The sequence below is a fragment of the Lampetra fluviatilis genome, chromosome 14 (assembly GCF_964198595.1).
Source record: "Lampetra fluviatilis chromosome 14, kcLamFluv1.1, whole genome shotgun sequence".
Taxonomy (NCBI): Eukaryota; Metazoa; Chordata; class Hyperoartia; order Petromyzontiformes; family Petromyzontidae; genus Lampetra; species Lampetra fluviatilis.
The window spans coordinates 11,650,980-11,677,849 of NC_136288.1; the positions used below are offsets into that span (position 1 = coordinate 11,650,980).

Below are 26,870 nucleotides of genomic sequence, written 5' to 3' on the forward strand. Positions count from 1 at the left end.
GTGTTTAAATGGCACGCATCCTTATCTGAATGAGGCCAAAGACATCGCCATTGTTTATGTTTACACTGTGATCTGTTGCGGACGTAACAGTTAATATCAAAATCGTTCTGAAACAAACACGTGGAGCGCTATACACGTGTCACCGTTGATGATCACTCCCTCGGTCTGTCAAGTAGCGTCCCTCATCCGAGCTGTCACGACTTTATTTGCGGCATTCACGTGCTCTGTCGAGGGTGAATCTGGACTCAAGGGAGGGATTTTCCAAGCTGAATTGCTATTGACCCCCTCCTCCTCCTCCGCTTCGTAAAGGTTGCTGATAGTCATAAAGTCACGTAGGTAAAAAATGAAATTAAAATTTATAAAAGTAATTCTAGATTTGAAGCTTTCGTGACTGCAAGGATTCATATTCTTAGGTTTTTTCGGTAAAGTCACGTAGGTAAAACATTAAAATTAATAAAAGTAAAATAAAATAAAAATAACGACGTTTCGGAGGCAACACAAGCTTCCGTCTTCAGGTGGAATATTAATAAAAGTAATAATAGAAATAAAATAATAACAAATCACGACGTTTCGGAGGCAACACAAGTCTCCGTCATCAGGTGGGACCGTCACAGCCAGATTTGCTGCATCAAGTGAGGCAGGGATTTCAAGATGCAAGTTCTTAAATACAAGTTAAGGGGGAGGAGGGGGAGGGAGCTTATCAAAATGTGGTAGCCAATGAATGTCCTCGCCAATGATAGTCCTCGACTTACTAACCGGTTGGTTTAACGATCTGGTCAGGATCGGCATATTGTGTTCGTAAGTCGAGGAATGCAATTCCATAATAAAAAGCTGCAAGCCTCGCTACTTTTGCCCATGCCACTGCTGGCTGGAAGGGCGACCGCCGCAGAGGGAGCCGCCTACAGATGGCACTCTTTGGCCTACTCTTCCACGCTTTGCCCCACCGGCGTTGGGCGATGGGCAGAGGTCTACGGATGTGGTACGGTCTATTCACTGGTCTGTTACAGCGTTCACGGTGCTGTTTGTCCGCTGGTACCTTCACGTTTTTGCCCTGGGCCCAGCGACTGTGTTTTAAATACTAAATAATAATGAAATGCCGCTTTGCGTTCGTAGCACGGCGCGTCAATCGCTGCACCGCCGCTCCCGCCCCGCAATTAATGTCACCGAGATAAGATGTTGCATACACAAAACCTGCAATCACCTGCAACAGCAGCAGCAGTACGATTTACATGATCACTGATACAGCCGTTAAACACCTGCCGTAGAGATGGACCAGGGCACTATAAAAGTAACAAAGTGCACATAAGCCTGACGATATGAACAAATATACCCTCGTGTTTTACGATCCGGCATTCTCTTGCACGAGTCACCTCGGCCAGGCAGAAGACCAATGTCATAGTGTTACATAAGCAGAGACCAGTGTGCCTTGAAGCGAACAGCCATGAAGAGTCCAGATTGCATTTATACAACAGCATTGGAATATGCTCAAATCACTACTTGCCACAGTCTATATAAAAATCCTTGCTGGAAACATTAAATCAAAGGGCTTTGCAAAGTATGATTATTTAACTTTTCAAATAATATTGTTTATCTTCTTTGTTCTTTCGGTAAAGTCACGTAGAATGGAAATAATAAAATAATAAAAATAAACCAATTACATAATTATCACGACGTTTCGGCCACGACGCAAGCAGCCGTCCTCAGGTGAAGAACAGGTCATTCAGACTCTGTCTTCTCGACAGACCTGTTCTTCACCTGAGGACGGCTGCTTGCGTTGTGGCCGAAACGTCGTGAGAATTATTTTATTATGTTTTATTTTTATTATTTTATTATTTTCCTTCTACGTGACTTTACCGAAAGAACCAAGAAGATGAATCCCTGCAGTCACGAAAGCTTTAAATCGAAATATTGTTTATTTTATGTGTTGTAGAGTCCGTCGACAGCTGAATGAAAGCTTCCCCACACTGTTGGTCATGTGGGTGATGTAACCCCCCCCCCCCCTCTTTGACTTATATAGCCCCCGGCATCTCTCCCACTTTAGTATACAATGTCTTGCTGTGGTGTTCACACCTGATGACGATTGCTTGTGTTGCAATCGAAACGTCGTGATTTAATTTTATTTATTTTCATTTTTTATTTTTATTTTATTTGTATTTATTATTTTCTTTACCTACGTCACTTTACCGAAAGAACCAAGAGTATGGATCCTTGCAGTCACGAAAACTTCAAATCTAGAATGATGAAACCACACTTCACCATGTTGATGATTATCGGATGAATTTCGATTTAAAGCTTTCGTGACTGCAGGGATTCATCTTCTTGGTTCTTTCGGTAAAGTCACGTAGAAGGGAAATAATAAAATAATAAAAATAAAACATAATAAAATAATTCCAATTTCTTCACCTGAGGACGGCTGCTTGCTTTGTGGCCGAAACGTCGTGAGAATTATTTTATTATGTTTTATTTTTATTATTTTATTATTTCCCTTCTACGTGACTTTACCGAAAGAACCAAGAAGATTATCGGATGGTGAAAGGGGCGGGGGTCAGGATTGGGTCAGATATCACTTACCGCTGATGTCATCCGTGGCCAGGAATTGAACTCAGATTGGTCATGTTCAAATAAACATACTTATCTGTACAGGCGGATTGTTACATTGCAGGATTGAGCGATGGCAATTTCTTGGAGAGGCTTTCATCCACCAATGGATCGATTCTGGATGATGATGACGATGATGATGATTTGTGTGCAGATACACAGTAGCAGAGTATCTTACACACACCCCACACAGAATAGCAATAGCGTTCGTATCATAGGGAATACAACTGCGTGCGCATTTCCACTCTTTGCATGGCACGTTCTTGACACGGATCTGATCCATGCATCTGCCGCCTTTCCTCTTTGACGACGGCGGCTGCGGCCCTCCCGCAGCTGACGTTGTCGGGGCACCCACCTGGAGTGGCTTGCCGGACGGTGAAACAAACGCTGAAAGGCATATTCATCGCGCGTGCGTGTCTGCCAAGCGCACTTAGTGAGACGGAAACACGCTTTAGGTGCGCCTCGGGACGGTCAATTGCCCAAGCGCGAGATTGATGATCGTTTCCATGGGATGAGGGAGAGGCCAACAAGCTGGCTTTATACTCTTATGTTTTTTTCGGTAAAGTCACGTAAATAATAAAAATAAATAATAGAACAAATATAAAGCTGGCTTTAGAGGAAACACCGCGCCGCTCTTCGTGCAGTGCAAAGGGTTGACCAGGAGGGACGCTGCCACGTGGTGTAATAGTAGGACACAATGAACTGGCAGTCCAGTGTTCGATCGCCCGGGCACAGAAGTTGAAACGACGGTGCAAAGCTCCTTCCATTCCCATCCTCCGCCTCTGTCCACCACCCAGCAGTAGTCATGGGTACTGATCGCCAGGTCGCGTGTGGCGAGTTCAGTGTGGGTACTCAAACCTCGTCCAATACATTACATCTCCGTGGCAACTCCCTTGTTTCTCTGTTAACAAGGTGAAGATATTCTTGGTTCTTTCGGTAAAGTCACGTATAGAAGGGAAATAATAAAATAATAGAAATATAAAAAAAAATTCTCACGACGTTTCGACTGCAACACAAGCAATCGTCATCAGGTGTGAAATCCACAGCAAGAAAAAAAGGTGAAGATGTTATGGTGGGCTGCTGCAAACCAGTGACCGTTTTTTGACCGATTTTTTTCCCATTCAGTTACTGGTTATGGAAAATTTAAACTATTTTAACAAACCCATGTAACCACAAACGAATTTCAGAAAAACCATGCATATGCACGCATTATGCAATAACACATTTCACCCTGCTGCCATCCCTCTGTAGTATGTAGCAGTGTGGAAGATGACGGGTATCTAAACTAGGTAAGGCCCACTGAGCTGTTTAGCTCTCTTTCAGAAGCGACCTGACCATCACAAATGATAGATAGCTCAACGCAGTGGCGTGTCACGTGGAAATGTATAGCAGCTAAATACTCTAGGTGCATGTTTGTAAATGCGAAGGGAAAAAACAGAGGACCCGTAGAAAAATCCACGCAACCACGGGGAGAACATGCAAACTCGAAATATACAGCAGGCGTCAGGGTCGGGATCGAACCCACGACTTCCTGCATACCAGGCGAGGTAGTTAACATCTCACCACCACGGCAAAATGCGCTTGCATATTTGTTCGTACCATAGTCCTTAATTTGCTCTATTTGTACCCCTCCCCCACCCGACTCCTGGACGAATGGAAGCATACCGACCTTGAATCATATTTGGAAAGTCTTACAAATACTCTGTTCTACTGCATTGTTTGTATTGATTGTGCCCCTTGTGGCTTTGTGACCAGGGGGCACCCGCTCTGTTTGCCCACCCTTAAGGCCAGGCTTGCTTGTCTCTTGCGTCCTCTCGGATTCCTAGATCATATCTTGAAAAAAATATATATCACAAAACACGTGTAATCCCACGCGTGCAAAAGCGTTGACCATCTCAGAAGTTTCCGCGTGTCACCGCAGTTGAGATCGAGTAATTCCACAAATTGAGGCTTTCATTTTGTTTTTTTATTTGCACCAATGTGCAGCTTGTATCGGCACCGAGACCGTATTTAATTCACGTAACACATTTGTGATTGACACTTACTATTTTACAAAAGACATCTAAAATAAACGCGTTTTTTTTCCATACAAATCACTCTTTTCAAAATACATTTGCCACACAAACGAATGCAGAAACACAACGGCAGTCAAGTGTATAGAAATAGACAGTCTTACGTTCAAAATTCGCTTTGCACGATGTACAACCGCTTTTCAGAGATAACCATTGCACTATCGTCATGATTAACCTGATCCAATGGAATGTTCAAACAGATTTGCTTGTGTTTTTTTGCAAATCAGGTTACATAACACCTTCTAGCACTGCTTATACAAGTGACAAGAAAGCTTTGGCAATTTTAAAATGTTAACATTACACTCCTTGAGTGGATTACACACGTGATGACATTCGAAGACGAAAGAGTGATATAACACAATTCCAAGACGTCACATATCCGACCGTTACATATCCTCGCTGACCATTTAACTGCCCACGCCCAGTGCTGTATTTGAGCGTGGTGCAAGTTGTCATTGCTTTCGGCAATCACATATCTGACTATTCCACGTATCTGCCCATACGGACACGACACTGACGTTCCCTTGAGTGCCTTAAACATCACCGACAGGCTCACGGGAAAGCTTCAGAAGACGTAAAAGAGATTTTAGAATTAATTCAAACCCATTTGGACAGGCGTGAAGAACGGCCCACAGCGTTATAGCATTTATTTCACTTAGTATTCCCACCATTAGGCGAAGGGAGGAGTGTCTGGTTAGTCAATGCACGCGCGCGTCAAGACTGTGAGCAGGCAAGGCATTGGCGAAGGCCGTTGCGATTGACGTGAATGAAAGCGAGCGCGCACCACCAGAGAGAAGGTTCACTATCTGAGAGCGGACCTACTACCAAACAGAATGCATCGCGGGCATTACGAATGTGGATGCTGAAAACACACTTCGCGTGAACAAAACTCCACCAAGTATCACAGTTGGAAGTCTCCGTCAAAAAGCCACAGCAAGTCACGGTCACGGGACATTGAGACACATTACTCGCAATGCAACGATGCAGAACTGCCACACGAATCTCATTACCGGGATGTACAAACTCGGCAGGGATAAGGCAAAAAAAAACGTAACTTTGTTGTTTACCCACGGCAAACTATCGTGAAATGTCTATCCAAAGGGATGCAATTATGTTCACACTGTGCTCAAGCTAGTGTTCTGAAATACACAACCATTTGCCAACGCTGTCAATACAACGCAAGTCAGCCTGCCATCTATTACCGAGCATCAACTGCCTCTATGAAATCCAATTCGAAATTCCCGCAGTGTCGCGTATGAATTCTTAACCGTGGAGAGGACTCATAAATACAATTCCATTTGCCGGGAGCAGCTTGCGACGGCAGGCGTGATGATGCCAGGGCTGGAGAGAAACACATCTCTCACTGGGACGGTAAAACAGCTTGCCTAGAATATTGAAATGCTACCACCACGATCGTTGGCATCCGAACTTATGGGACGCTTAAATAGAATATTCAGAAATACATAGTGGAGAGTTTTGTTGTTCCATTGGAACCTCGTGCGCCTTTTGGCGTCATCTGGTCCAACCCATGTGAGACTAGGCTCTAAGGAAAGCTGTCTCGGGTGTGGACCAATCAACTTCAGGGACAGTGCACATTATCAGAGTTATGTTTTTTGTTTGCATTATGACCGCAGGTATTGTGGTCTATGTAAACATGACTCCTTGTAAAAAAGGTGTCAGTTTTGTTGCCAGATAGAAGGGTAAAAAAACAATTATCGGTTTTGTTTATGTTGTTGTCTCGAGGTATCCTGAGAAGTGTGTTCTTATACAGGGCACGTTCTATGGTCGTCGAGTGGATAATAAATTCTACACTGTTTGAACTGAAAAAAAAACTGTGCCTTCAACCAGTTGCAGTAGTTTTAACATTCTGAGTGATGGTACTCAGAGACGCAGTCTATCAAAAGCGTTAGCATAAAATTCATTTCAAGCTTTCGTGACTGCAGGAATCCATACTCTTTGGTTCTGTCGGTAAAATCACGTAGTTAGTGGCTGGTTAGAGGCTGACTCCTTTGCCTGATGACGTCTGCTTGTGTTGCGATCGAAACGTCGTGATTTGTTTGATTTTATTTTATTTCTAACTACGTGACTTACCGAAAGAACCAAAGAGTATAAAATTCATTTTTTTTATTTGTTTAACCACGGATCCTGCTGCGGCTGGTTGTCACGATTGTGCTGTACACAGCCCTCCGATGTGCGTCTGTCGGATCTGCTCGCGAAGCTCCTAAAGAAGCCCCCAGCACTTTCAGCGAAACGTCGGTCATCATGCAGAACAACAAGCGGCACGACCCATTAGACTCAACGGAGAGCTATTTTATGAGCGATGTTTAGCGTTGTGTTCCGAGCCCGTCAGCTTCCCCAGCATGTGCATGGGTCACGGAGGGCCATATGGACTGCCTGTTCCATTTAATCAATCTGCAGTGTCTCGTTCCAAGCCCCTGTGTGCATTTGGCTTATTTGTCAAGAACCATGTGCTCAAACTGCTGTCATAATGCTTTACTTGTTGTGTGCCAGACCTTGATATTTACAGATTGGTTGAGCAATTACGCACTGGAGCGAGCCATTCAAAAAAAATATATAATGCGAAACGTGAAATGTGTTTTTTTTTTTGGAATGATCATCATCAGTAGTAAACACACGTTTTAATGTACAGATGTTTTTGACGTTCTAAATCAGATATAACATCCAGTGTACAATATATTACACACTTCTATGAATTATAATTAAGGCCGTGCATATCCAAAAGATGAGGTCCACATACAGAACATTTTCAAAGAGATTGTTACCACCGTTCTAACGCAAATACGACGATGCCAAACAAAACACCGCCCATTATATCACTCTGTGATGCACGAAGTTTTGGCATGACATTGACATATCACACGAGTTGTGGTGATGATCATCTTTGCGTGAGTTATTTTGGTGCAACGATGACAGCCCACCAGGAACACACCGAATCAGAGGGTGAGGATGATCCCTAGCCCTGAGAACAACCTTGATGGCTATTGAATTGCTCCTTGTGCGAAGAGTTGGCTAAAGTTGAAAACTTTGTCAATTCAACTTTTAATGCCGTGCGCATTCACTATCTGTCCATTCGGAGCATCGGGTGAGTTGGACAGCAGATTCGTCACCACGTGGGTTTTCGCGGTCGTGCTGTGTGGCTCTCTCGTGCGTCATCGGGCTGTGCCGCGTGCTGATCCCGGCCCGCGGAGTGAAACGTCGGGCATCATGCAGAACAGCATGCGGTACGGGCCTGACAATCCATCGGCGAGCTAAAGGGCAGGATGTGTTACCTATCTGCCAGCTGTTGACACTGTGATGTTATGCATCTCATGGACCATTCAATGGATGTGCCAGCATTTTATCGTTGCACAAACGGTGGCGGTGTGAATTCCAGAAAAAAATAAAACTCGCAGAAATCCAACCTTCCCAGCCAAGCGCATGCCCCACTAAAACCTTGCCGACAGGTGAACTGTTCGGCGAAATGCCACTCTGGAGTAGCGAGGCATTTAACGATGGATCGATTCTTCACAATAACGATATGTGCAGACATACATACAAACATGCGCGTGACAACCGGTCATTCACGATTCGTTGCGTGATTTTGCTCGTGCTACATTTAGAATACCGAAGCAAACAGAATTGCACAAATGAGACGGAACAATCAAGAAGCAAATGCAAGCGAGATGGAAAAATGTGAGAAACGAAACAATCACAACCTCGAATAACGACAATTGTCCGATTCGCTGGTGGTGGTGGTGGTGGGGGGTCTATCGTCACATGCCTCTCAGTAATTAAACTTTCTCTATTAATCCCTGCTCACTAATTGGCTGCCTGGTCATTTTTTTTTTACTAGACCCGTCCCAGCATTATCGTCTGCATGGCAACGAAAGTTGACTCGCGATTATCAGTGGGCAGATTATCCGGTTTGCAAAAGGACAGTGCTCATTTGAAAACTTTTAAACACGCGCTGTTTTTATTGTCTGCTCCTAGCCCGTCGAGGGGTCGGTTACTGAGTGTCCATGTGCCCACAGACAGGTTGGTAAGTCAACTGATTGCTTTTACAAAACAAAAATTAACAGATGGAATTGTATGTGTAGGTAAACAACACATTATTGATTTAAAGCTTTCGTGACTGCAGGGATTCATCTTCTTGGTTCTTTCGGTAAAGTCACGTAGAAGGGAAATAATAAAATAATAAAAATAAAACATTATAAAATATGTTTTATTTTTATTATTATAATAAAATGTGTTTATTTTTATTATTTTAAAAAATGTTTTATTTTTATTATTTTATTATTTCCCTTCTACGTGACTTTACCGAAAGAACCAAGAAGATGAACACATTATTGTATAGCCTAATGACATTTTTTTTTCAATTGCCCGTGTTTTTACTTTATCCGGGGCCATCCCTCCCCACCCATAACTTCTCATCATAATTGAGAGTTTCACTGAATGCTCTCATCGATGGGCTCAGTTGCCCACACGCTCCTTGAGTGACCTCTTCAGCTCGCCGTTGGTGTTGTTACCCGCTGGGCTCTTGGCAGTCACGGCAGCTGTGCATGTCCTCGGTGAACTTCTCCACCTGGATGGCGAGGATGCTGAAGGAGAAACGCGTCTGGAGGAGAACCGTGGCTTCTTTGACCACTTCTTCTCCCTTCCCGATGTCGTCTGCACACACACACACGCAAACATAATAGCGACGGACCAATGAGTTAGTCTCGTGGCAAGTTCAGTTCAACATGGGAGTATAGTTCACCACTGGAGTCCAGTTTACCATGGCCAATGAGAGTCCAGTTTACCATGGAAGTCCAATTTACTATGTGAGTCCAGTTGACCATGGGAGTCTATATTCTTATGTTTTTTCGGTAAAGTCACGTAGGTAAAAAGAAATTAAAATTAATAAAAAGTTATTTTATTTTTATTTTACTTTTTATTAATAAAAAAAAAATACCTAAGTGACTTTACCGAAAAAACCTAAGAATATGAATCCTTGCAGTCACGAAAGCTTCAAATCTACAACATGGGAGTCTAGTTAGCCATGGGAGTCCAGTTTACTATGGGAGTCCAGTTTATCGTGGAAGTTCAGTTGACCATGGAAATCCAGTTTACCATGAGAGTCCAATTGACCATGGAAGTCCAGTTTACCATGGAAGTCCAATTTACCATGGAAATCCAGTTTACCATGGGAGTCCAATTTAGCACGGAAGTCCAATTTACCATAGAAATACAGTGTACCATTGAAGTCCAATTTACCATGAGAGTCCAGTTTACCATGGGATACCAGTTCACCATGGGCAGGGGTCAGCGACCTGCGGCTCTGGAGCTGCATGCGGCTCTTTGAGGACTGTTTCGTGACATTATTTTTCCACGACCACCGTCTCGTATTTACGTGCATTGCGGCTCTTAAATATTTGGGTGTTTTTTTACCGAATTCGAAACAGAATTCTCTATTTGTTAGTTTGGTTGCCGACCCCTGGACGAGATGGATGGACAGCCAATATATTATTTTTGCAATCTATTGCACTATTATGTTGCTCCAAGTGGGATGTTGGGCAGCATTAAACCACCCCAACCCCTGTCCACCACTACCCAAACCAAGCCCAGCCCTGTGACTGTGGAGGGAGCAGTTGGGGGGGGGGGGGGGGGCACGTACCCTAAAGGAGGCGGGGCCTATATAAGAAGGGGGCGTGGTCTAATGCGCAGATCCTCTGTAGGGAAGAGATGAAGAGGGGGGCCTCATTAGGCAGGCGTGGGGCCTGTGGAGCGAGCGGCGGGCTCTAAGTAGGAATGGGCGGGCCCTAATGAGGTTGCATTTCTCTGTTTGGGTGAAGGCAGCAAGCGTAGAATCAAATATGTGCAGCGGGTGGCACACCTTTAGTGCCGCAGATGCGGGCCAACGGCCGATTAGTACAGATTAAAGGAAGTAAACTGTGACCGACTACAATGGATGGCCGGTGATGGGACGGAGCACTCGAAATGTGCCAGGCAAGGGGAGGATCACAACCTGATGGTGTCAAAGGTCAACCACTGGACGGGATTGGAAGCTGTCTCGGTTGACAAATGCAGCGATGGGCGAGAGAGAAGTGGAGAACCCACCACGAAGACATGTATCGGTGAAGGTAAAGGGTCACGCCCCAGCGGCCCGAAAAGTCCAAGGGATTTGGAATAAGCTTAAAGGCTGCTCAAAAGTAAAATCAGCATCGTGGGAAAAACACAAATTTAAATGTCATTGAGAAAAAATTACATTTGTAGTATTTCGAGGGAAAAACACGGATGGGCGTGATTGTTCCTTCTCTGTATATAAAAAATAATAATTGGCATCGCAGGTTATTGCATCCCAAGAGGATTTGTGTGAACCTGACTTGAGCCTGAGATCAAAATCACCAGGAATACACCAGATCTCATCAGCCCTTACACTCCAAGCAGGATCGAGCTTGCATTGATTGTGCTTCGATGAAGGATCACTGTGCACAAGACCGGTGCTGTTTTGTAGGTTTCTGCAGGGCACTTTTATCAAAAAAAAGTATTGTTCTATGCTCCAATGGCGATGCTCCCCGCCTTCAACAACCACACTGACCAGTGTGGTGAAGTATGCCCAAACACCCACATACCCTGCATGGCGTGCGGAAGCCCTCATCCAGCAGTGCATTGACACAAGGACTGTGAATGTACATGTACAAACACGTTGCCTTTGTATATGCATGTTGAACTTCTTTCGCACCGTACGTAGCCAACCGTGCTAATCGAAGGTGTGGGGGAATGGACAACTGAGTTTTCAGTCTAGGTGATTTACAATTGCATAGCTCCAGTGGCTTCCTAATATCGGCAGGAAGAGCGTTCCAGACGGCCGCAGAAGCGCATCTGAAAGCGCCGGGCGATGCGGTCACCGCCGCCTTTGTTCGATGTCTGAACCAAAAACCGCTGTTGCTTTGAAAACGATCGGAGTTAACCATTTTACAATTGACGAGTATCGCCAGCGACGTGTGGACTGAGAAGCCAATGGCTCCGACACAGTGTCTAATGTTACGGGCCATAGACTATTCAGATTCAATAAAAAAGAGTCATGCCTAAATCTTGAGTCGGTTAAAGCTGAAAGAAAAAAAAAGAAACAGGGTTGTGGACAGACGCAGGGGGATTTGAGAAACTTGCACCATTGTCTGAACTACCACACTGGGTCCAGGAGGACTAATCGAACCCTTGCACCATATAAACAAAAACGTGAATTTCTCCAGACATTTCTATATCTCTGGTAACCAGATTTCTACAAAAAAATTCCAAGTGGATACCACAAATGCCCCAAAAAAAATCCGAGTAGAAAATTCAGTGGCAATAGTTCAGCACAAAGTCCATGGGTTACATTCATGACGAGGCTGGGCAATTGATTGTACTCGGAGCTGGTTGCATTTCCAGTACCCACGCCTTTAAAGTATGGCACGCTGCAACAACAACAAAATCAATATCCTGCTCACGTACACAGCAGCACAAACCCTCGCGTGCCAGCATGGGACATGGGTGGAAAAAACTCGATTTTTCCAGCGGCAGGCATCGGGTTTTTTCTTTAATACAATTAAACCCGATTTCGGGGAATTAAAACCTGGTTTAATGAATACGAAACTCTGATCCAAGGCTTAGGCTGCTTCCTCGTCGGTGCTGCTATCATCGTACTCGGGGGGCCGTCGGGCACGGGGTAGTTGTAGAATGCGGCGGGCAGGTTGGTCTTGATGAACACGAGTTTCTCCTCCACAATCGTGGGCGCCAGTGAGTTCCTTAGCTTGGAATGGACGAAGCCCATCGTTGAGAAGTGCGCTTCTGCAATTATAACCAATCAAACCGGATTTCTCCCAATCTCAGATGATCGGGTTTAATATAAAAAGACAATTAAACCCGATTGTAAAAAAACCCGACTGTGCCACCCTTGGCATGGGCACGGGTTGTTTCTTTGTTTATTTATCCGCAGACGGCGCAGTGGCTTCCCAGTTTTCTAAAACCCCTGGGGGGGGGGGGGGTGGGGGGGGAACTCACCGACACAGACGTGGACGCAGATGGCGCAGTGGTTGATGGTCAGGGACCAGAGGTGCACATCGTGCACAGAGCACACGTGGGGCAATGCAAGCAGAGCCTCCTGCACGTCGGTGAAACTCACAGCCCTCGGCGCACCTGCAAGGCATTGCACCAATCCACACAAATCACCGTTGTGTGTGTGTGTGTGGTTTTTTGCTGTTGCTGTGATTCAGCAGCTGAATCTTAAGTGTCTGCCGTTGTCTGCGAGAAAGAATGCCTTCCGTGTGGGCCCACATACGTTTGCTAACCAGGAGCATTTCCCACTCGCGCACAGCAGTAACGAAGTCGAAATTCATCTCCTTGGTTCTTTCGGTAAAGTCACGTAGAAGGGAAGTAATAAAATAATAAAAATAAAACATAATAAAATAATTCTCACGACGTTTCGGCCACAACGCAAGCAGCCGTCCTCAGGTGAAGAACATGTCTGTCGATAAGACAGAGTCTGAATGACACGTCCTAGGCTTGGAGCGTCTATTTAAGCTGGGAGGGAGGAGGAAGAGCGCCTTGACAAAAGAATTTGCATATGAAGAGGAATTTAGCATATTTATGGAAAATGCAGGAATGCGACTAGTGCTACTTGTGAAATGCGTAGGAGGTGGGCGGGGGGTTTACAAAGTCATATTATGCCCGTGCATTATGCAGGATTAGCAGCATGGACATTTTCACACGGAATTTTACTGCAGGTTATATTTTATACAAGGAAAATGTAACATAAATCTTGATATTTTCACCCCCAGTGCCGCTTATAAGCAGTCTCTGCATACCTATAAAAGCCACGAACCCTAATTAAATGATGTGACCATTTAGAGCCTAGTGTGTCCCTCGGTCCTAAGGATCTTCCCAGTGTACTGATTATGTGGCTCTTTATCGGGATCACGATTATGAATGAGCCGCTTACCCATGCGAGGCAACAGTCATGAAATGATTTCAGGATTCAGCTCCCCGGGGTTGCAATGAGTTGTGGCATTGTTCGAGGCTCACAATTTTGTATTTTAATACAAATCGATCCTTTTTTGTGTCGTTTCTACCATATCGCTCGTATTGTTTTGTCGTTTTATTTTCAGTCTCATGGGTACAGTTTTTTTTCGATTCCGTTAGGCTAATGCTAGCATAACATCTTGCACATAAGTCATACTGTAGCTCCATGTCAAGCCTTTGCTAGGTGAAGGTCTCTCCCGTTGTCATGCCATTAGGGGGGGTTGTTTGAACATACTTCACCACCCTGGTCAGTGCGGGTGAGGAAAGTGTGCGGGACGATGGGGGGGGGGGGCAAGGCAGACAGAACCGGTTCAGATGTAACTTGCCGCTGAACTTAGCCGTGGCCAAGATTCGAACTCAGGAGAGCGGATTTATCGCACAGTGCGCTCAACATTGCGTCGCAAGCTCAACATTCACGTAGAATTTACAGAAGCTGTAAATACCAAATTGTCAAATGAACAATTCGATATATATGCATTACGAGCACAATAATTCATTTAAATCAATTAATTGATGCATCGTAAAGCATACGCGGTGACGAATAATGGATGTGTGTTGTTCGTTCCCAGTCATGTGGTGTTCATTAACGAGAAAGTAGGTGAATAGATGTTTCTAAATAGCTCATAGTTTTGCACCATTTGGGGCAAAGCAGAGATTTATTGCGTCCATGCTGCAAGTACAATGAACTGAATGAAGCCAGTCATGTGTGTAATGAAGCTGCCGGTCAGACAGCCAGAGGGAGATTAACAAACGGTCCGCCCACATTGGCCAGATGAACCACGGTATGAGGTGACCAAGAAAAAAAGTGGTAATCTAAATCAGTCGGAATACAGGTTTTTTTTGGGGTTCGCAAAAATAATCAATTGGGCATGGAACAATGATTATCACACATAACACGTAGGCTTTCGCGACCAAAATCACCCATAAGAGTTTTTTTTTTTGGGTTAGATAAACGTGTCGTTAAACGCGCAACCACGCGACACAGCCAACTAGTAAGGGTTGTCACGTTAACAGAACGTGGCCAATTCGTCACTAGTACAGCACTAGTGTGTAGTGTATAGTGTAGAGTAATGTAGTGTATAGTGTAGTGTACTAGTACAGCACGCCGCTGTGTTGGAGAGCCAAGCCACAACAATTCACAATCTGAGTACGACGTTTCGCCAGTAGTTACAACCAGCTTCATCAGGCGGACCGCCAGAGTTGTGGCGAAGTCAAGCTGTTGGTCACGAAAACCGTGTTACTACGTGTTAAACCACTCGTACTACGTGTTCAACTAAATTACTCGTACAACAACAATACAGCCCCACTATCTGTTGGTCGGGTATAGCGATAAAGTTAAATTACAATTGGGCGAGGCAAATATAGTTGCCAAAGAAAGAGTTAAACCTGGAAATATAGTGTTGCGTACAGCAGAACCTCAATCAAATTGCCCAATTCAAATGTCACATGTGGGACTCTGTTAACTTGGGGATAATTGACTGTAGTGGTGTCAATAGGGATTAAAATAAACGTTACTTAAGGGAAATGTGCAAAGTGGCAACATTTTAAATATGGTTTTACCTTTTTTTAAATAACTGTGACATTTAATATGCATTAAATATGCGCATTACAATTGCTAAGTAACATATTTCAATGCATAATATGATTATCTTATAAGTAAAATAGCGACTATATTTATCAAACCTAAAATAGAAACATTATTTTTACGTAAGTTTCAATGTGTCCAGGAAGGAGACAAATATCGCGGGGGTTACGTTCTTGAAAATATCCACAATCGGTAAATCGGCAGACTCTTTAGTTCGTGGCTTTATCATGGGGACCATGCAAATCGTAATTCTATTGCCAGTCTTCATTTTACAACATCATTGATAGTAATGCAGGGTGGGGGGGAGGAGGGGTACTGCACGTCCAACATCGATGCATTCAGTTTCAATTCATTCATGACCTGAAACAGTGGGGATTGGAAGTGTCCCTTATACCCTTTAGTGATTCAGACCCCGTAATAGGGTATTACATGGCCCAATGAGCAAATGTGAATTACGTTCCCACAGCAGCAGCTGGATAGCCTATATAGCACAGTAAAGCTTGACAGGCCATGAAGCACTTCATTAAATTGCAGCAGTTCAGATTAATATTTATTGTTCTATTTTATGCTCGAATGAAACTGGAATGCAGAATGGGAATTAATAATAAAAAATGCGCGCAAGGTGATGTTCTCCGTAACGCATTGCGCACAAACTTTAAAACAGATGTTTGTTATTGGGTGCCTACATTCTCATACAAGAGTACCTGCACAATCACTTAAAATAATTCCACTGTATGTTGATTAACTGTGAATAACCCAACCAATAATAGGTACGGAATATTATCAGATTAACATGATCCGTTGCAATTTATATGACTACATTACCCCCCTCTGCTCTTCACACCTTATAGGCTTGCAGTGATGACATCACATTTACTCCGAGATTTATTACCTAAACAGGAAGACTTATTCATATTTCTGGATAAATCGCCTGATGATGCTGGCTGTTATAATCACCAGCGAAAGGTCGTACTCATATTGTGAATGTTGTTTAATTTTCTCTCCAACACACAGGTGGGCTGATGTAGTAACTAATTGGCACATTTTGTTGATGAGACAAACCTTACTAATTGGCTGCATCGGGTGGTGGCGGGTTTAACGACACATTTATAAGTACGCGACCTATCCCAGAAAGAACCTTTATTTCTAGATTTGAAGCTTTCGTGACTGCAAGGATTCATATTCTTAGGTTTTTTCGGTAAAGTCGGAAGCTTGTGTTGCCTCTGAAACGTCGTGATTTTTATTTTATTTTTATTTTACTTTTATTAATTTAAATTTTTTACCTACGTGACTTTACCGAAAAAACCTAAGAATAAGAACCTTTATTATTTAGGAAAACCTAAACAATTCATCAGAAAGCCTAAATAATAAACCAAGATTTTCCATGTGCTCATTCTAATCCCCTTTACACACTCTACCTCTTTCCTCTCATCTCACTCTACCCCACTCACCCCACTCACCACTCCAGAAACAAAGACTTTCTGCACTTTCCCAGGCAACCTTCATACAGAGGGAGGTCGCTCGTTCTCCTCTGCTGCCTCCACTGTCTGGAACTCCCTTCCTCCAGTCGTCTGCGCTGTCAACCCCCTGCCTCTGATCAATTCAAACTCAAGACTGCCTATGACTGACTGCCGCCGTGTCTACAAAACAAATGATCCTACTGTTTCTGTACAGCGCTTTACGAAACGGTCACATGTCAATGATATATAAATCCACATTACTTTGTGATTGAATTTAATCTCAAAACTTCTTCACGGTGGAATTTGTCCAATTCCCCTCCCACCCCCATTTCATGGCTTTACACCTTTGACTGATGCTAAGTGTCTGAAGAAAAATAAATCTTCTGTCTTTGCTGGAAGTTCACATCTTAAATATAGTGGGGTTGGCGGTGCGTTTCAAAGTGATTTGTATTTACACCCTAAGAATATGATGAGTTGCGAAGCTCTTTCTCACAGAATACCTGCTGTGCAGACAACTATTTAAAACTATGTTTATTCTACTCTTTGGTTGAATAAGCATAGTTCTTTCGATTGCAACACAAGCAACCGTCATCAGGTCGAACTAAATTTGAGAGAGAGACACAACACAGACACGGAGACACACAGACAGACACACAAGCAGAGAGAGACACACAACATAGACACAAGGAGACCCAATGCCTCTGTGTCGAGGCCTTAAATAGGTCCACTGAGCCTTATAGCTCTTTTTCAGATGCGACCTGGCCACAAATGATAGCTCAACGAGGTAGCTTATCATGTGGAATGTTTATGTAAACATATATAAACGCATGTTTCTGAATGTCGAGGGGAAAACTGGAGAACCCGGAGAAAAATCCACGTGACCACAGGGAGAGAAAAACACGCAAACTACAAATACACAGGCATCGGGGTCGGGGATTGAACCCACGACCTCCTGTATACCATGCAAGGTAGTTAACATCTCGCAGTGTGCATGGAGCAGAGGTCGCAAACGGGTTTTGATTCCTTACCCGTACCCGTACCCGGCCGCACCAGGGTCGCAAACGGGTACCCGTACCCGTACCCGGCCGTACCCGTACCCTACCCGATACCCGGCCGGGTATCGGGTAGGGTACGGGTATCAGGTACTTGATTGCGACCTCTGGGATGAAGCCATGTTGCAGGCGCGGGTGGGTTGATTCTAGGAACTTGAATTGTGAGTAGAGACAAGACGTTGGGAAATGAATGACAAACAGTTACTCACCAGTGACTCACGGCCTACCTGTACCCGGCCGCACCAGGGTCGCAAATTGGTACCCGTACCCGGCCGGGTACGGGTAGCCGGGTATCGGGTAGGGTACGGGTATCGGGTACCCGGTTGCGACCTCTGGCGTGGAGCCTGCGCCATGAGCTCCCACGACCGCCTGTGTACCGGGCGAGGTCGTTAACATCTGGCAGTGTGCGTGGAGATTGCCCACCTTCCATGAGCACGAGGAGGACGTCTCGCAAGATGGTGACCGTCGTGAAGAGGACAAAGAATGAGAATACGAAGGTGCATATGGGATCCGCAATCTTGTATTCAGGCTGGAGAGCAAAGAACAGATGGCATAGATGGGTTAACGTACCATACAATTATTCCGTGTAATTTTACGGGCATTTTAAATACATTAACAATGTAAATGTATTTTTTTATATATATTCGGTAAAAACTAGCGATTTAAATGTAAATTTCAATTATGGTTTAATTTCTCTATCTAATGTCTAGGAAGCATACCCCAGTAAACATACAACGTTGGCCCAACGTTCGCGAATGTATTACGGAAAAATACATACGGAGAGGACGTATAAACACGTTTCATAGGTAAGTAAGTATTTTTAATAATTTTATTTTATTTTGTTATCATTTAACTACACATCAGCATTCGCGAGGTGAGGTCCAATCACCTCCAAGACACGCATGGCGTAGGGAGGCCCTCATCCAACAGTGGACGGACTAAGGGCTGTGTGTACGTTGAACTTCTTTCACACCTTACATAGCCAATCGTGCTAATCAGAGGTTGCAGGGGGGGTGGGGGAAGGACAACAAACTAAACGCAACAAGCAGTTCGAACAAAAATAGAGTTTCCCATCTCGTTTCAAGTTTCAAGCTTTCAAGTTTCATTGATTAGGTATAGCCCTGTGAGCCATTCGGCTCTTGAATCGGGTGCAACCGCAACAAACAAAAAAACAAAAACATGAACAAGAAAACATCTTAAAGTGACTATGTGCAAACATAAAATCCAAGAAAAGACAGCAAAATATTGCAGAAAAAGCACCGTACACCAACACTGTGTGCAAAAATCCCAGTGGGATGCAAGTCAAACAACAATAACCACAAGACAACTTAGATCAAGGCCATCAGTCTAACTCTGTACTACAACAAACAAACATGGCCAAACCGAAAAACTTTCCAAAAATCACCAAAATAAAGCCATAAAAGCAATGAAACAGTGCACCTCCAGCCGCTGTCGTTGTGCCCACGTCAGCATTGTACTCGCGGAAAACAAACCGCGTCCCCGCGTGGACGCACCTCGGCGTAGATGACGCACGCGGCGATGAGCACGCCGATGCTCTGCAGGAGGTCCCCGATGACGTGGATGAAGGCGGCACGGACGCTGGGGTTCGCCTGCGGGCCCGGCATGGGGCCTTCCGCCATCGTCGGCGGCTTGGGCTCCGTGGCGTCGGCCGTCACGCCCCCGTGACTGTGCAGGTGGTTCGCCTGGTAGAGCGTGAAGCTCATTCTGTGCAACAACACCGACACCACCACCATTCGGCAGAAGAAATGTAAAGAATTGAAATCAGTCATCGGCCAATGCGTTGTTCCTATGCAGTGGAGACTTGACTGAGCCAACGGTACTCTTTGGTTCTTTCGGTAAAGTCACGTGGGTATAAAATAAAATAAGTCACGACGTTTCGGGTGCAACCGTCTGCCTCAGCAGCAGACCATGCTTTCCCACCTGATGACGGACGCTTGTGTTGTGCCCGAAACGTCGTGATTTATTTTATTTTATACCTACGTGACTTTACCGAAAGAACCAAAGAGTATGGATGGATTCCTGCAGTCACGAAAGCTCCAAATCAAGATTGAGCCAACGATGATTGAGACTCGGCTCTAAAGAAAGCTGTCTCTGGTGCGGACCAATCAATTTCAAAGACGATGCATATATTGCAAGAGCATGTTTTTTTTGTTTGCATGTTCACCACAAGTATGTGTGTGGTTAATGCAGACAGGATTCCTTGTGAAAGATTTCAGTTTGGCGTTTTAACATCTTAACACCTGTTTCATTTCCAGAAATTGTAAAACCTATTCTTATACCAAAGATAATTTTTGGGGTCGAACATTAACAGGCACTTACCGTGTGCTTTAGGTGTTTGTGAAACTTTTGTTGGGGAAATTTGGGTCCGTACAGATTCATACGGATTGCTGCTGCGGTGAAAAATGGTTCACGCACTGAATTTAAAATCGACAGGTCACTGTATGGATCTACATGTTGTATCACTGCACTTCACCTCGCCTGTGAGTGCAGGTTGGTCAAGGGTGGTTCTAGGGCTGATTCAGATTCTCATGAGCAACCGAAGTTGACCCTTGCCAGAAACTGAACTCAGGAGAATCGGGGTCATTGCACCGTGCGATGATCACTGAACTGCCACTCCACTGCAAATAAGATCGTGCATGTTTTGGTTATTTAAACACGTTATTTGTTGACAGTGCTACACAATTACAGATGACAAAAAGCTCCACGTATTCGTCAATAACACTGCTCTTAAGAGGAGAACACATCATCGGCGACGCTTCAGGAAATGGCCCTTCTTCATAGCACTTAAAAAATATGGCCCTCCTATGAAGAAGGTCCAATGCCCAAAACATTGCCGACTACACAATGTCCTACGTTATTATACAGATCCACAATGCAACATTTCCTCAACGTTTGTTGAACTATTGGTGATATTAGCTAAACACAGTTTTAACCAGTACGGTATTTGCAGTGTCTGCGTAGATCCCATTTCGACATCGCATTTGTAAATCTCTCATTCCTTGCCGTGGTGCAAGGAATGAAAAGGGAGGCCCCTGGTGCAAGGAATGAAAAGGGGGGTTCCTGTCCACATATTGGACCTCTGTAAAAAAAAGAGCTTCCTCCAGTATAAATAAAGATTCTGATTCGTATTCAATTCCCACCCCACCGTCACTTCTTAGCCCAGAAGATGGGCACCCTCTGATCCATGGATCTCAGTGCAGTTGCACCGCCTGCACAATCTATAGTCATGCCACTGGCTTGCAAAAAGAAGAGTATCTCCCATTGCTGCCGTATCCAGCTATTACATTGGTAGGCAGTCCCACAACAGCAGCAGCAGGGGCCATGGATAAGAAAATCCACAGCGGTTTATTTATCAAAGTCAAGAAGGCCCGTTTGTCAACCACAACTGGCAATCATGGGCGCCAATGGGGTCTGATCAAATCTCGCATTTTCACTTACATGACGTTTACAGCGATGGCACAGCCAGACGTGACGAGCATGGCTGTCCCCTCGATCTCGAAGTCTTTGTAGATGAGCCTCAGGGAGGCCAGGTACACCAGGACTCCCGTCACCACCCAGATCGTCAGCACCGACAGCAGGGCTCCAAGGATCTCTGGAATTCCAAAGCACAGTGGCGCACTCGGGGAATTGAACTCTGGAAGTACAAAAGGGTTAACTTTTTTTTTAGGAAAACGAATGAGACACAAAATGAAACTGCTATGCTCATCTTTTATTTTGTGTTTTTGAGACAGATTGTCAATTAGAATTCTAGATTTGAAGCTTTCGTGACTGCAAGGATTCATACTCTTAGTTTTTTCGGTAAAGTCACGTAGGTAAAAAATGAAATTAAAATTAATAAAAATGCTGATACAGCAAATCTGGCTGTGACGGTCCCACCTGATGACGGAGACTTGTGTTGCCTCCGAAACGTCGTGATTTTTATTATTTTATTTTTATTAATTTTAATTTCAATTTTTACCTACGTGACTTTACCGAAAAAACTAAGAGTATATCAATTAGAACCCCAACGCAGAGCAGTACATAATTTAAGTTCACCTGCCATGTGTAGAAACGTTTCTCTGCAGCAGGATGTGTAGCAAAGTGCAGGGCCTCCAGTCTGGCTAGATCAGGCCACTTGAAGAGATCTCAAAAGTGGCTCTGTGACACCCACTTGCAAAGGGCGATTCTCTAATGCGCAAAATGATGCTGTAGGTCCAGAGATGATGTTTTGTTCATTTCATGATATGATATCAGTATCGAAGCTTGGACTATATTGTGGAAAAATATTTGTGTTTTTATATAGATTTATTAATCATAATAAAGGTGTTTTTGGGTTAGATCGCGTATAAATGTGTCGTTAACCCACCACCGCCTGACACAGCCAATTGGTAAGGTTTGTCATGTAAATTACATCCAGCATCATCGGGTGTGTTTGCTAAAATTGGACGTAATAACCAGCAAAACGTCGTATTCAGATGGTAAATGTTGTTGATTTACTCTCCAACACACCGGTGGGCTGATGTAGTAACTAATTGCCACGTTTTGTTTAGGTGACAAACCTTACTGGTTGGCTTGTCGGGTGGCGGTGGGATAACAACACATTTATACAGACGCGATGTCACCCAAAAAAAAACTTTATTATGAATAATAATTATATTGGTCGCAAAAGCCTACGTGTCAAACGATACGCGCATTAATACGCTGTATTTGATAAACACAGGGAAAAAAAAATCCTTCAGTACCAGCCCTGTACCATCCGAAGTTCATTGTCTTGGTGGGGGGGCGTGACGACACCCACAGGGAGAAGAGGCTGATGGAGAAGCTGGCAAAGTCGGCAAAGAGGTGGGCCGCGTCCGTCATGATGGCCAGGCTGTGCGCCAGGAAGCCCCCTGAAGCACAGCACACGCCCGTCCTTGAGCCCAACGTTGGCTCATCAGTGCCACGCAGGGTGGGAAATGCCAACAATTATTTTCTTGATAATTGTTTTTTTTTACCCTTCTATCTGGCAACAAAACTGACACCTTTTTTTTTACAAGGAGTCATGTTTGCATTGACCACAATACCTGCAGTCATAATGCAAACAAAAAACACAACTCTGATAATGTATGCACTGTCCTTGAAGTTGATTGGTCCACACCCGAGACAGCTTTCCTTAGAGCCTAGTCTCACATGGTGTTGGAGCAGATGACGCCAAAAGGCGCACTAAAAAAAAAGATGTCGGTTTTGTTGCCAGATAGAAGGGTAAAAAAACAATTATCATATTTTTCTACTGGCAAAGGAGGTTCCAATGGTGTAAATTATTTTCTTGATTTTTTTTGCCATTACGGATTACAAATATTTATGATAACCAAGCGAGCGCTGCCATAGTGGCTCTCTATGCGAACAAATATTGTTAAATACAGGGTGCGCGCCGTAGTATGTTGGAAAGAGAATGCTGTATCTCTTTGGAGGTGGGGAAATTAAACTGACTTGAAATATGCACAGAATATGAAAATATTAGCAAGTGTGTCGATGAAACAGACCTATGTGGGGAGTAAAAAGTCAACACGTTGTGACTTAATCTCGAATTGAAGCTTTCGTGACTGCAGAAATTACTATACTGATTGTTTTTTTCGGTAAAGTCACGTATGTAGAAATAAAATATAATTTAAATAAATCACGAATAAAATACAACGTTGTGACTTGTGCTTGTGCGCCACTGCCACCAACGCAGGATCACCAAATAATTTGAACCAACTAATTTGTTAAAACTGTTAAGTAATTGAAATCATCAATTAACTTCTTATGTAGCCGACAGATTGTGTGTTTCATAAGCATGTTAGATGGTGTCCTTATTTCAGGGATTTGTTGAGCGAACTGCAAATGACATACTTTTATTGAATCTTTATTCATACATTACTGGCAATAGAGTAACGTATACAAACATTACATCAAAATGTAAAATACAATTATAACTTTATGGGAACCCAATAATGCAATCACGTCATAGTATTACATTTTACATTGTATCGTCAAAAAAATATATCGTGGCTAGCCTTCCAGTACACAACCAGTTTTGAATTAATTCAGAAAAATTAGCTGTGGGCATTTCGATAGTTACACATCATGGCACGTTTTCACAATTTGCAACAAGATGTTCGGTTACATTTCATAAGGGGGATTATTTAGCACTTTTCCTATCACCCATTTCCTGTGGATGTTACCGCAGGGCGCATTACTATGCTGTGCAAACCTACGCTTTCAAAGGCATCCACTATTTTGCACTATTGGGTGCGTCGTTTCTCAAACTCCAGTCCTGACAGCTCACCATATTGCAGATAGTTTTGATTACCAAATCTTTTACATTTACATGCAAATCCAGCCACTACATGTTTCACACACCTGATCGGTTTTTTTATGTTGGAAATCTGCACCGCAAGGAGTCTCGAGGACTGGCATTTGAGAAACACAGCGTTTGTCCATTCTTCTTGTGTTTCCATTTCAATTCATATAACTACCGTAATATGATGTACAGTAAGAGTTGCAGTTTAATGTCCACACTGTGCTTGAAGTGAAATGCATTTCAGCAGCTAAATCCCTCAATGTGCAAATCAAAACGATACGATGTATCCCACGCAAGGTCGTGTTATGGATCGCATTAAATTTAACACCCGAGTCAGACCAAAGCAGCATTTATGGAGCAGAATAAGTGTGCGTGTAAATTCTGAAGGACAGCATGGCTTGTGATCTAAAGCGGGTCTTCTCCAGCTCCAGTCTTTGCACCTCCCCTCGCCTCATTTATAAATCAATGCATACTCGCAATGTGTCATAGCCTCATGTATATTCAATACGGAACTTTTCAGAATGTGATCGAGTGGCCTGAACGCTGAAAAGTGTGCAGCAACGCACGAGGGGACGCACGCGTATAATTCCAGTGAGACAGAAATAGGAGCACGTGGATCAGAATAATGTAGAATGATAAGAAGAGTGGGCTAGGCTTCCTCTCCCCTAGAAATCCCACATTCCCGATTGTTGCCACTGCGTGAGTAGGTCGGGGGGGGGGGGGCAGTGGGGCCCAATCACCAGTGCCGGATTAAGCTAGTGCGGGGCCTGTAGCCTATGTTATAAAGGGGCCCTAAATAAAAAAAACACGTAAATATAAAAACACATATTTTTTATTTGCATAGTAAAGTAATTGTATTTTTTCATTTGCTATCCAGCGAGATAATACGACAAATCGCTAACCTTAAACACCCGGTCGTTCATAAAAGTTGAAGGCAGAATAGTACTATAGTAATAGAGCAAGTGCAGAATCACTGAACCGGAATTGATAGCTTGAAAGCATTTAGCGCGGGGCCTTTGAAAGTGCGGGGCCCGTAGCTACATATGTAGCTACTTTTGCTACGAGGATAATTAATCCGGCACTGCCAATCACTCCTCTCTCTCCCCTGCCGCGTGGGCTCCTGGCGTCGGGTTTCTCGTCTTCCCGTCCGTCGCTCGCGCTTTGTACCCGGGCTCTTGTTTAAAATATATTTAGTGGACGAGAGAAGAACACGTCACGAGTAGGGATGATGGCCAGAGGGCAAGAGTAATTATGCGGAGTGGCAACCAAAGGTAGGAAACACACCCAAGAAGACATTCACCACGGAGATGAAGCAATTGGTGCTTTGCTAGACCATGCAAGATGGTGATGGCCCGGGGAGGAAAACAGGGGTAGACTTTGTGGCGGTGTGAGCTCTTTTTCACAGATGTCTACTGGATGTCTGTGAAAAAGAGCTTCATAGCTCATCGGATTCCTCCAGTCGAACTAAATATTCTGATGCTACATATATTCTGAGTGGCAGGAGCATTCTTCACAAACAACATTTCTGGGTTCACCGAATAAGGATGAATTACGGCACATTCCAGACGATGTGGCAGACTTCGCAGGCTGCGTTAACAAAAATGCCAAAACGTGCGATGAATATTTCCGCACGAATCGTTTCAGCAGCGGGACGTGACGAGTGAGAGAGGCCGCGGCTCCGCTCTAACGCTCTCACCGAAAATCTCTCCGGCCATGAACAGGAGGCAGATCACGGCGGCGATGCAGAGTTTCCTACGAGCGTGCCTGCGCTCTCCCTCCGAGCGATCCGTGTTGCGTGCGTGGCAGTAGTGGCGGCCCCCAAACTCGTCCCCATCACCGCCACCTGTGCGCAGCGTCTCCAGGTGCAGTCCCTCCAAGCCCGGGTCCGATGCACCTCGCCCCGATGGTTTGCTCCTGAATGCGCCGTTGAGCCCGCTTATTGGTGCTGGGCTGCAAGCGACACCCGATGCACAGTCGTCTTCACTCGAAAATAAATTAATAAGCATTTATTATCAAAACTAATGAGCTATGTGGCTCTTTTTCAGAAGCGACCTCGCTATCGCAAATGATAGCTCAACCAAGCCGCTTATCGTGGGGAAATGTATTTGCGGCAAAATTCTCAAAACGCATGCTTCTAATGTGGAGGGAAAAACCGGAGGACCTGGAGAAAAATCCACACGACCACGGGGAGAACATGCAAATTCCAAATATACAGCAGGCGTCAGGGTCGGGATCGAACCCACGATCTTCTGCATACCAGGCAAGCGCAGTAGTTAACATCTCGCCACCGAGGCATTATGGATAATATTTGTCATGAAAACCTATGTGCCAAACCGGCTGCGGATCGTCGCCCTGCAAATGATGAATTCGTCTTAATGACCTCCCGCTTGATTGTGACCTCAACAAAGGTGACATCAACGACTGCAATTCGTGTTGACCACTAAGTGCCACTGGTTCAGTGCGCGGATCACGCTGGGCTTTTCAAACAACTTCTCTCGCTTCTCTGCGCTTGCGGGTTCGCCAACGGACGGACACGCGTGCACAGTGAATTATTGTCATTTCACATCGAGAGTCAACCCAGCTCAATCGGCCACCAGTTAAACGTTACCCGTGCCATGCAAATGTGATGCTTGCGCAATGCAGCGATCGTCGTCAACACCGTCATTTTTCTCTTACGCCCTTTAAACCACAGCTGAATTTCAATGCGTGTTACGCTCCGCTTGCTGCTAATGACCAAATTAA

General features: G+C 44.3%; 1 protein-coding gene across 1 annotated transcript in view; it reads right to left on the reverse strand.

Moving 5' to 3' along the window:
• Nucleotides 1-9,153: 9,153 nt before the first annotated feature.
• LOC144935872 (proton-coupled zinc antiporter SLC30A2-like) overlaps nucleotides 9,154-26,870 on the reverse strand; it is a 34,070-nt gene continuing 16,353 nt past the window's right edge. Inside the window, exons 5-11 of the mRNA XM_078862708.1 lie at nucleotides 25,825-26,078; nucleotides 22,549-22,695; nucleotides 21,266-21,419; nucleotides 19,321-19,531; nucleotides 18,230-18,335; nucleotides 12,693-12,827; nucleotides 9,154-9,338 (exon numbers count right to left, since the gene is read on the reverse strand). Coding sequence (XP_078718834.1) covers nucleotides 9,193-9,338; nucleotides 12,693-12,827; nucleotides 18,230-18,335; nucleotides 19,321-19,531; nucleotides 21,266-21,419; nucleotides 22,549-22,695; nucleotides 25,825-26,078 — 1,153 coding nt within the window. The 3' untranslated portion in view covers nucleotides 9,154-9,192. The remainder of the gene's footprint in view (nucleotides 9,339-12,692; nucleotides 12,828-18,229; nucleotides 18,336-19,320; nucleotides 19,532-21,265; nucleotides 21,420-22,548; nucleotides 22,696-25,824; nucleotides 26,079-26,870) is intronic.